The 11,152-nt window shown below is 40.3% G+C and overlaps 2 protein-coding genes across 6 annotated transcripts; both read right to left on the bottom strand.

Moving 5' to 3' along the window:
- Positions 1 to 3,393: 3,393 nt before the first annotated feature.
- Positions 3,394 to 6,532, bottom strand: LOC137870701 (uncharacterized). 4 transcript variants are annotated; one of them, XM_068708119.1, is made up of 4 exons: positions 6,440 to 6,532; positions 4,566 to 4,621; positions 4,057 to 4,416; positions 3,394 to 3,875 (listed from the first exon to the last, which is right to left on the bottom strand). In XM_068708119.1, the coding sequence occupies exons 2-4, from the start codon at positions 4,612 to 4,614 to the stop codon at positions 3,547 to 3,549; spliced, it is 738 nt and encodes a 245-aa protein (XP_068564220.1). In that variant the 5' UTR covers positions 4,615 to 4,621; positions 6,440 to 6,532; the 3' UTR covers positions 3,394 to 3,546. The 4 variants fall into 4 exon arrangements, 3 of the variants coding, with proteins under 3 accessions (XP_068564220.1, XP_068564221.1, XP_068564219.1); XR_011102726.1 differs by lacking the exon at positions 6,440 to 6,532 and having other exon boundaries at positions 4,057 to 4,249; positions 4,566 to 4,924; XM_068708120.1 differs by lacking the exon at positions 6,440 to 6,532 and having other exon boundaries at positions 3,394 to 3,872; positions 4,566 to 4,901.
- A 185-nt stretch (positions 6,533 to 6,717) lies between these two features.
- Positions 6,718 to 10,894, bottom strand: LOC137870684 (uncharacterized). 2 transcript variants are annotated; one of them, XM_068708093.1, is made up of 4 exons: positions 10,711 to 10,894; positions 8,707 to 8,762; positions 8,198 to 8,557; positions 6,718 to 8,016 (listed from the first exon to the last, which is right to left on the bottom strand). In XM_068708093.1, exons 2-4 carry the CDS (start codon positions 8,753 to 8,755, stop codon positions 7,781 to 7,783), a joined length of 645 nt encoding a protein of 214 aa, XP_068564194.1. In that variant the 5' UTR covers positions 8,756 to 8,762; positions 10,711 to 10,894; the 3' UTR covers positions 6,718 to 7,780. The 2 variants fall into 2 exon arrangements, with proteins under 2 accessions (XP_068564194.1, XP_068564195.1); XM_068708094.1 differs by having other exon boundaries at positions 6,718 to 8,013.
- Positions 10,895 to 11,152: the final 258 nt, after the last annotated feature.

The following is an 11,152-nucleotide window of genomic DNA, read 5'->3' as shown; positions in this document are numbered from 1 at the left end:
AATATTTAACTGTAAAGTAGTAATGCGTGTTTGATACCTCACTCTGTTTACATTACATCATACTGACATGTTTGCTGGATTGATTGATGGCCCGACCTAGTTCACACATTCACAAATACAACCGAACTTGACGTGAGTTCAGGATTCTGTCACTTGATGGTAGGACAGCAGACACCACAACTTCATCGGTGTTAAAGTCATCGGAGTATAAACTCCACACAGAAGGATAGAACCCGGGTCTCTCTGTCGCCCTCTTGTTGTGAGGTGTCAGTACTTGTCACTACACCACCGTGCAGCCTGATTCTTCAAGTTGTTAAACTAAAATATAGAAATAAGCAATTGTGTGTTTCCTTTATGTAAAACACGTTGCATTGCCTCATCAGCTAATTGCTCATTTTGTATTTCCGTTCATACCTCAATGCTGCAGGATTTTCAGTACTAGAATGTGTTCCTCCTCTACATTGTACTACTACTAATACTACTACATGATCATTTTAGAGGCTTACTAAGAAAGCACTTCCACATCCATCAGTTGAAAGACAACGTTGTAAATCCCGGTGAAATCTGCTCTTTCACCTTTGAACCACTTTGAACCATCTTTTAAACATCACCGTGTTTTAAAGGTCTTTCAAACGTCCTCATGCTCACAGGTCAACACTTCACTTTCACCTGAGGAACACGAGAGACACGTTCAAGTCACCTCAGAGTCCTCACTGACTGTTCCTCACAACGTGTTGCAGATATCTCAAGAAGTAAAAGAAAACTGTGGTGAATGAATGACGTCATTGAGACACTGTTTACTGTTAGTGCTTTCATAGTTCATCACAAAACAGCTCTTTAATAAAGTGATGTTTCATCATCTTCACAATAAACGTCGTTGTAGAAGAACATCAACAGACAGGTGAAGAGATAGGAGTTTCATTTCCTTGTAGAAAACCAGAAGCTTTCCTTTGGTTCCAGCTTCTCAGTGAAGATTTATTCCGTTGAAAAGACGTTTAAAAGACGTCTATGACCACCTGTAAAGACACAAAGGTATGAACAAGACAATTGTGACTGAAGTCCACCATTAGCTGTACACAGATAAGACTCAGATAATCATTTTATTATGAGCTGTACGTCTTTGACACAGATGTACAGCTCATAATAAAATGGTTATCAGAAGATAAAATGGTTATCTTATCTTCTTAATAACTCAGTCTTGATGTGTTTTAGATCGTGTATTTTAAAGGAAATTTATTATATTGTCATATGCATTTTTTACACATATACAAAATTTAGCTTCTGCTTTTTAACCCATCACCAACTTAGTGGGCTGCTGAGAAGCGTCCGGGGGGTTCAGTGTCTTGCTCAGGGACACTGTTACACAGGACACGTCCCAGGTAAGGATCGAAGCGTCGACCTTGCGGTCACCAGACGACCCTCTTCACCCAGTGTCCCACGGTTTCCCCCTTTTTGATGTGCCGAGTAGAAATCTTGTTTTCAATGCAGAGAGCAGATAAATACAAAACCAGTACACCTATCAGTCCCAGTCCACAGAAGAGACTGATCCGTCCCCGACTCTCTGGTGGTGTTCCACTTCCTGTCTCTGAAGGATCTCTTCTCAGAGTTGTTGCAACTATACTGAATATTATTATATGATATATATATTATTATATTGTACTGAATATTATTATATGATATATATATTATTATATTATACTGAATATTATTATATGATATATATATTATTATATTATACTGAATATTATTATATGATATATATATATTATTATATTATACTGAATATTATTATATGATATATATTGTACTGAATCCTGTGAGGATGACACACATAAGATGTCCTGACGTGTTTATCAAAGTGTTATTTACTGATTTTTTCCCTGTTGGAATAAATGTTAAATATTTAACTGTAAAGTAGTAATGCGTGTTTGATACCTCACTCTGTTTACATTACATCATACTGGCATGTTTGCTGGATTGATTGATGGCCCGACCTACAACATTTTCCTCCAGCTATTCTCAGCGACAAGCAGCACGCGAGGTCTAAGAGCAGAAAGCACTCTGATGACAGAGCTCTCTCTGTGTTGTGACACTGCTCACAACACTTCAGGATTCTGTCACTTGAACGTTATGACAGTCTCAACTTGGGTGTGACTCGTGTTTTGTCATCGGAGAGCCAACTCCACACAGAAGGATCGAACAAGGACCGTCTGTCACGCTCTTGTTGTGAGGTGACAGTACAGTACTAGTCACTACACCACCGTGCAGCCCGATTCTTCAACACGAAGCTTTCCTTTGGTTCAGAGAGCAGACATGTATTCATGTCCTATAAATCATGAAGGGCTTCATTAACCAGCGGTAGATTTGTAAAGAACTGAGGACGACTCGACACCATTTTCAACGTTCATGTTTCAATGAGGAAGTAGGAGGGAACCAAACGTCTGCTGCAGGAGGAGCTGCATCGTCCATGTTGTTGCACTTGAAAGTGAAAGTGATGTTAAACAGCATCAGGGAGGTGTTTATATATAACCACCATTTCATCTCTGTTATTCATGAATCATTTGAACATGACTGATGAGTGATCAGCTATTCAGATCTTCCTCATGGTGCTTCACTTCAGTTGCCTCAGATCAGATGTTGATTGTCTCACATGAAGTCACCACACGGTGACACTGAATGTGTTTGAATATGAAACTGTAGTTTAACCTCACTGTGTTTGATCCTGTCTGTTATTCACCGTCTTCATTTGAACTCACTGAGTCCAGAATAACTTTCAAAAGACTCAAACGATATGCTGATCCTTCATTATTTAATACAGTCATGATGTATATTAGTGAGATTCATGAGGATATGAATGGATCAAGAATCATTTAGTTTCACTTCATTTGTATTTATTTTGAACAATGCAGTGAACAGGAAACATAGAAAACAGTCCATAAACTACTTATCATTATTAAAAAATGATATCAACATCAACATTTCTGAAAAGCAGAAGGAAATAATCTCCCCATATAGTCTCACACCTTAATTCAAATCATAACCTCCATATTTATCACACAAACACAACATATGCAGCTCAACTCAAACCCCATGCAGCACGGTGTACTTCTACCTCAGAGGGAAACTATTAAAACATTTATGTTTTTGGAGAAATGTTCCTGCTGACGTTGCACATTCACACTTTATACATGAACAGTTTCACATCACGAGAAAGTTTTGAGTTCTGTTACTAAAAGCGTTATTAAGGTTTAATATGTTTTCATGTGAGAAAGTTAGCGTTTAGATTCACAGCATGTGGTCAGTTTCTCCAGATAACTCCTGATTGTAAATGTGCTGTGATGGTGTTCAGAGATGTGAGAGCTGCTACGGGTTCAAAACCAAACAGTCTGCTGGTAAAACAATACAAAGGTTCATTTAATAGGCATTAAATATGAGCTTGACTTTATATACAGTGAGACAATGACAGTAAATAACAGATAACTGTAACAGACAAACGAACAGAAGATGACCAGCTGTGACTGAGCAGCTCATTCAGACATCAGATCATCACAACGAGACCTTCAGACGCTGCTTTGGACCTCCGACATCAGAGACTAGAATCATCTTTGTCTGTATGGAGAGAATCTTTGAATCTAGTTCTCTAGACGAAGAGTGAATCATTGGAGCTTGTTTCATAGGCAGAGAGTGAATCTTTGAATGTTTTCTATACAGACAGTAACAAACACCCAGCAGAGTTACTGCTACTATCAGTCCCAGTCCACAGTAGAGACCGATCCGTCCCCGACTCTCTGCTTGTGATGGACTTCCTGTCGGTGAAGGATCTCTTCCTCCACTTGATTTGTCTGGTGTCTCAGGTTTGGGTCGATCCCTCTCTGCTGTAAAGAGACCAAACAAGTCTGAGTCATTCATGAGAAGAAACAACATCTCACTGAAACATCAAACTAAACGTCCTCAACGGATTAAACTGAAACATATTTCACAGATCCTGTAAGAAGGAAGTGTAACGACAATAATCAGGTTCTTCTAGTCCAGGAAACTTCTACTGAATCAACTCACCTGTGACGTTTAGGTGACATGTCCTCGAACTTTCACCATCACCTGTTTTCACTTCACACAGGTAGAGACCTGAGTCATTAGTCCTGAGTCTGGACATGTGGAGTCTGAGTCGTCCTTCTCTGAGGACGTCTTTGTCAAACTGGACTCGTCCTGCGAACTGTTCATCCTGAGACTCTGAGACCTCGACACCTTTCTGAAGATGAAACAGGATGAAGGCTCTGACATCAGTCAACATCTCACAGAAGATATAAATGGACTTGAGGGAACCGTCTGTTCTGGTGGTGAAGGTCCATTCCAGAGTGATGTCGTGGTTCTCCTCTGCCTGATAGGAGCTCTGTGTCACATTCACTACTAATGGTGCTGTTGAGGAGACAGAGAGGGAGAGTGAGGAGCAGACACACTGACAGCTTTAACAGGAGAGCCTTTAAAGGTCATCTGTAGATGTTTCTGTGGAGTGTTTAGTGATGCTTCAGAGCTGTAGTGCTTCAACAATACAAAAGTCAACTCACCACAGTCACAGGAGGTCAGGATGAAGAGCAGCAGGATCCAGCAGATCATCTTCTCCCTGTGAGAGCAGACAGAGGTGAAGAGTCACAAACATCACATCAAGGTGTTGGAGGTACACATCTCCAGTCTGTCTCTACATCACAACACTGCTTTGTGTTTATCATCCTGCTCATCACACAACTGATGACACAAAGACGTGACGCCAATGCAGCGTCAACGTGAACTACCACCACAGCTGAAGCTGGTTTCCCTGAAGACGTTTCATTCATAGTCAAATAAAATAAGTAGAAGCTGCAGGAATATGTTTCAAGACAGCGCCAGATGTTCAACACTACAGGAAACAGTCAACAGGTGTCTCTGAAACACTACAAGCTGTGGAAAGACCTGCTAATGCTGTGACTTGTAATGGGAAACATATATACTTATATCATGGAATGTTTTAAAAGATGTACAACTGAAAGGTAAGGTGAGGAACACAAATACTGACATAACACAGCAGTCCTATAGAAGTAGTTCATCAGTTTTATTGAACACAGTGTCTTGTTTCTCAAGGCTGGTCACACATTCCCACTTCAGAGAGAGGAAGTGAAGACACAGTGTCTGGCAAGTTTAAGACAGACCATAAAAAACCATCACTGATTCCCAGTAAACACACTTGGCATGTGTTTAGATAAGAACGATAGCCAGGGCACAGATCTAACACATCTACTCCTTGTCTATGATTATCTCAGGGCCTGAACTCATGTGTGCATAACATGGTTTGGTATCTTGTACGATGTTGAACTTTTCACCACAGACACTGACTGAGGCGGCTGTGGTGCATCTTTCCCTTGCAAGCAAAATAAAATAGAAGAGGACAACTTTGAATCATTTGAAGACTTCATTATTTTCTTTGAATTTGTGAACAAAACTCTTCTCCCGATTTATAATTAGAAGTTTTTCCAAAACAGACTTTACCAGCAAGTATCAGAGTGGAGCAGGTCTGTAATATGATATGATATGATGTGATATGATATGTTTCTAAGTGATTCAGGCGTTCAAAGTGCTGGTGCTCGCTGTTTCTTGTTTATTGCACATGCTCACTTTTTGTCTCTCCCGTCTGACCTGTTTCCATCCAGAGTTAGTTTCACATCTGACAACAATTCAACTGGGCAGAACAATTAAACCACAAAGCCTCTGACACTGCTGGCAACTTCCCAACCTGATAACTGCATGAATGTTTACTTTTGGTTTCTCCCTTCAAACCGTGTTCCTCAAACACATCAAGCTTCTTATTGTCATCAATAGTGAAATACACAACGTTTCATGTCAGTGAGTAGAAACACAGCAGCAGCTGCTGCTGTGTTTCTACTCACTGACATGAAACGTCACGACAGCTTGTAGAGACGGAGCAGCAGTCAGTGTAGAAACAATGGAACTACATCACCGGACAAATGTTCGCAGAGTTATTGTCATCAATCAATCTCTCTATGAACATCTATGACCAACATGTAGAACAGATACCACACAGTGAACACACACACACTCATGATGTTGTTATAAAGTGTAATTTAAATAATACAGCTGTTTGTTAATGGATCAGGTTATATTCTGATGTGTCTTTTTAACTGTTCTTTACTGAACGAACCGACCACGTTATTACCGTAAATATCTTGTCAAATGCATCAATCCTCACTTCATAAATGTGTTCATTAATACACAGAAGTGATCATAACTTTATTTTACCGCAGCATTCACTCCCAACACCAAACTCCTTCATCCACTCTGAGATCAGACTTTTCAACTGTGGAGCTCAAAACCACCAACCCTCACATATGAATCTGTTCAACATGATTCATGTGATAATAACAGCAACATTAACACATTCATTCATTACCTTGTGCGTCTTCAGTGTAAAGAAATAAAGAGACAAAGTTCTCCAGTTTGTGTCTGAATTCTTCTCAGAGACGAGCAGCAACAGGAGTCGATGTTCAGATCTCTAGACTGTGTTTGTGCCGTCTTGTCTTCCTTTTTATATCCTCTCTGTTTTTAACAAACCCATAACCCACAAACCCATTTCCTTTTCCACTTCTGGGTTTTTTTGTGTTTTCCGGCTGCAACAAACAGAGTGCGAGAAGTGTATCAAGAAGAATTAAAGATAGAGATAGATAGATAGTAACTTTATTGATCCCGTGAGGGGAAATTATTTTGTTACAAGCAGCAATAGGTTCCAGAGCAGCAATAGGTTACAGGTATAAAAATCGTAATATTATATATAAAGAAAAAAGAAAAAGAAAAATACAAGAAAAATACACGTCACAATACACAATATATACAATTAATTATTAAAGCAGGAATGGAACAGTTCTTCACCTTCAGTGAGTTCTCATGTCCTTGCGTTTTTATGCAGACATCGATGAAGAGGAGCTTTCTGTTTGGGAGTGGACTCAGTGGTGATGAGTCAACATGTTATCTGTCGTTGTGTTTTAACACGACAAGTAAAATGACCCATTTGAATGTTGAGAGAAGTCCCACAATGAGCAAGATACCAACGTCTCCAGATGTTCACTAAACATCCAGAACTCAATCAGTGCAACACAAACAAACATGGGGGAAAGGGTCTGGTATGTGTACTGACACGGGTGATTTGGAAAATGGGACACAGGTGAGCAGGTGGAGGTGAAGGTCGTGTGAGCAGGATGAGGAGGGTCTGAGGACACCTGGTGGACAGGTGGAGGATGACAACAAGGCTTCATATATATATTTAAAAAGCCTGACCTATTTAAATGATCACAGCTGTAACCTGCTGACATAAAGGACTCTAGTGGTCTTCATCATTAACAGCAGTGTTGACTCAATACAGTGAGACAATGACAGTAAATAACTGTAACAGACAAACATAGATGGAAAGATGAATTCATGCTCCTCAGCAGTATTTCAATAAAATGAACAGACTGATGGTTTCAGATCTAAGATGTAGACTACAGTAATGAACTGATGAAGAGTCCGATCAGAACAATGAACCAGAGCTCTGATTCCTCTGTCATCTGTCTACAGTGATGAAGAGGAGGATGAAGGACGAGATGGAAACCATCATACAGTGATGAAGAGGAGGATGAAGGACGAGATGAAGATGACCAGCTGTGACTGAGCAGCTCATTCAGACATCAGATCACCACAACGAGACCTTCAGACGCTGCTTTGGACCTCCAACATCAGAGACTAGAATCATCTTTGTCTACATGGAGAAATCCATTGGATCTAGTTCTATAGGAGGAGAGTGATTCATTGAATGTTTTCTATACAGACAGTAATAAACACCCAGCAGAGTTCCTACTACTACTATCAGTCCCAGTCCACAGTAGAGACCGATCCGTCCCCGACTCTCTGGTTGTGATGGACTTCCTGTCGGTGAAGGATCTCTTCCTCCACTTGATTTGTCTGGTGTCTCAGGTTTGGGTCGATCCCTCTCTGCTGTAAAGAGACCAAACAAGTCTGAGTCATTCATGAGAAGAAACAACATCTCACTGAAACATCAAACTAAACGTCCTCAACGGATTAAACTGAAACATATTTCACAGATCCTGTAAGAAGGAAGTTTAACGACAATAATCAGGTTCTTCTAGTCCAGGAAACTTCTACTGAATCAACTCACCTGTGACGTTGAGGTGACATTTCCTAGAACCACCACCATCACCTGTTTTCACTTCACACAGATAGAGACCCGAGTCATCAGTCCTGAGTCTGGACATGTGGAGTCTGAGTCGTCCTTCTCTGAGGACGTCTTTGTCAAACTGGACTCGTCCTGAAAACTGTTCATCCTGAGACTCTGAGGCCTCGACACCTTCATGAAGATGAAACAGGATGAAGGATCTGACATCAGTCAACATCTCACAGATGATATAAATGGAGCTGAGGGAACCGTCTGTTCTGGTGGTGAAGGTCCATTCCAGAGTGATGTTGTGGTTCTCCTCTGCCTGATAGGACCTCTGTGTCACATTCACTACTAATGGTGCTGTTGAGGAGACAGAGAGGGAGAGTGAGGAGCAGACACACTGACAGCTTTAACAGGAGAGCCTTTAAAGGTCATCTGTAGATGTTTCTGTGGAGTGTTTAGTGATGCTTCAGAGCTGTAGTGCTTCAACAATACAAAAGTCAACTCACCACAGTCACAGGAGGTCAGGATGAAGAGCAGCAGGATCCAGCAGATCATCTTCTCCCTGTGAGAGCAGACAGAGGTGAAGAGTCACAAACATCACATCAAGGTGTTGGAGGTACACATCTCCAGTCTGTCTCTACATCACAACACTGCTTTGTGTTTATCATCCTGCTCATCACACAACTGATGACACAAAGACGTGACGCCAATGCAGCGTCAACGTGAACTACCACCACAGCTGAAGCTGGTTTCCCTGAAGACGTTTCATTCAGAGTCAAATAAAATAAGTAGAAGCTGCAGTAATATGTTTCAAGACAGCGCCAGATGTTCAACACTACAGGAAACAGTCAACAGGTGTCTCTGAAACACTACAAGCTGTGGAAAGACCTGCTAATGCTGTGACTCTACCAGCAAGTATCAAACAGAGTGGAGCGGATCTGTTATATGATATGATGTGATGTGATGTGATGTGATGTGATGTGATGTGATGTGATGTGATGTGATGTGATGTGATGTGATGTGATGTGATGTGATGTGATGTGATGTGATGTGATATGATATGATATGATATGATATGATATGATGTGGTAATAGGTTCGTTCGACATAAACCAGGCATGCGCAGAATCGATCACCGGCGATCGGTATATATATATAAATATATATATACATATATGTATATATATATAAATATATATATACATATATGTATATATATATATATACATATATGTATATATATACGTATATATATATACGTATATATATATATATATACACACACACATATACATACATACACATATATACACACACACACACACACACACACACACATATACATATACATATATATATATATATATATATATATATATATATATATATATATATATATACTGTATAGAGTGCAGGTTAGAGTGCAGGATCTAGTGGACGAACTAGGAAAGAGGAGACGATTATGACTAGACTAAGGAATGGCCATACTGGTCTTAACAGTTCCCTCTATGTTATTAGAAAGCATAATAATGGAAAACGTGAATTTTATGAAGAAGAAGAAGAAACTGTGGACCATGTTTCATTGTCCTGTCAGAGGTAATGTATATAATATATATAACATATATTATATAGTATAACTGTACGAGTCAGAGAGGCGCAGTTCATCTCGAACGAGCTTAATAAGTAACTCAGGCGCTATTGCTCAATCTCGCTCTAGTTTATTGCGCATGCTCACTGTTTGTCTCTCCCTTCAGTTCCTCAAACTCTTTAAAACTCCTCTAACTCTCTAAAACTCTTCTGGAACCTATTGCTGCTTGTAACGAAATAATTTCCCCTCGCGTGATCAATAAAGTTACTATCTATCTATCTATCTATCTATCTATCTATCTATCTATCTATCTATCTATCTATCTATCTATCTAACAGTTCTCTCATGTTTCCTCCAACACATCAAGCTTCTTATCGTCATCAATCAATCTCTCTATGAACATCTATGACCAACATGTAGAACAGATACCACACAGTGAACACACACACACTCATGATGTTGTTGAAAAGTCTAATTTACTTGCAGTATTTTATTTCTTGGATTACCATAACTTTTTATATTTAATATGCATTAGACTGTCTTTATGGGCTGTTTCTGTAGTCCAACGTTCTAAACGAGTTTTTAGGACATTTCACATGTGAAATACACGAAGGATCATGGCCTCTACAGAGGCATACGGAAATGCTGCTGCTGTGACTCTACGAGCTGCCATGATCCGTCGCGGCAGCTTGTAGAGACAGAGCAGCAGTCAGCAGTGTCAGCGCAGTGCAGCCGGTATTACACCACGCGGACAAATGCTCGCTGAGCCACACCCACACCCCCACACCCACACCCACACCCACACACACACCCACACACACACACTCATGATGTTGATATAAAAGGCTTCACTAAATAATACAGCTGTTATTTTTGTTATGTTCTGATTTGTTTTCGTCTGTTCAACCGTTGAATCGTCTTACCTTGTTCGTCTTCAGTCATCAACACTCTGAAGTCTTCTCACCATCTGACCTCCTGAGATTCATCACGTCAGTTTGGCGCGTTAGAGGAACAAACTAAAGAGCAAACAAAACATTACAACCATTTCTAGTGATTTGTTGACTCTTGTAGGAAACTCTCGAACACGTTACATCAAACGCTCCACACACACGTCACTGTCTCTGTGCTCAATATTAACGGTGTTCATTGGCTGCATACAACGGGAGGTCCCTCCCATCTTTGTCTCCCAGCCAATGACATTTGGTCCAGCCCATTCTAACTTTACAGGTACAGCTCTCTCCTTTCTGTTCGACATGTGGTGACAGACGTAAGAGTCAGACCAATAAGCACAGACAGTTAGGGAGTGAGGGATGAGGAAGTAAGGAAACATGAGAACAACAGGACACTTAACTTGGTCATTGAGGC

Source organism: Cebidichthys violaceus, unplaced genomic scaffold (assembly GCF_023349555.1).
Source record: "Cebidichthys violaceus isolate CVI_PGR_0920_01 unplaced genomic scaffold, fCebVio1.0.p SCAF_133, whole genome shotgun sequence".
In the NCBI taxonomy this organism is placed as follows: Eukaryota; Metazoa; Chordata; class Actinopteri; order Perciformes; family Stichaeidae; genus Cebidichthys; species Cebidichthys violaceus.
The sequence above is the reverse complement of the archived record's forward strand: the minus strand, read 5'-3'. Positions and strand labels throughout refer to the sequence as shown.

What these genes read in the sequence shown, in the direction of transcription:
- LOC137870701 (XM_068708119.1), bottom strand. Translation starts at nt 4,614, where the DNA reads ATGATCTGCTGGATCCTGCTGCTCTTCATCCTGACCTCCTGTGACTGT. An exon ending in CCTGACCTCCTGTGACTGTG is followed by an intron (nt 4,417 to 4,565) that starts GTGAGTTGACTT and finishes TCTCCTCAACAG; the next exon opens with CACCATTAGTAGTGAATGTG. An exon ending in ATGTCACCTAAACGTCACAG is followed by an intron (nt 3,876 to 4,056) that starts GTGAGTTGATTC and finishes GTCTCTTTACAG; the next exon opens with CAGAGAGGGATCGACCCAAA.
- LOC137870684 (XM_068708093.1), bottom strand. Translation starts at nt 8,755, where the DNA reads ATGATCTGCTGGATCCTGCTGCTCTTCATCCTGACCTCCTGTGACTGT. An exon ending in CCTGACCTCCTGTGACTGTG is followed by an intron (nt 8,558 to 8,706) that starts GTGAGTTGACTT and finishes TCTCCTCAACAG; the next exon opens with CACCATTAGTAGTGAATGTG. An exon ending in ATGTCACCTCAACGTCACAG is followed by an intron (nt 8,017 to 8,197) that starts GTGAGTTGATTC and finishes GTCTCTTTACAG; the next exon opens with CAGAGAGGGATCGACCCAAA.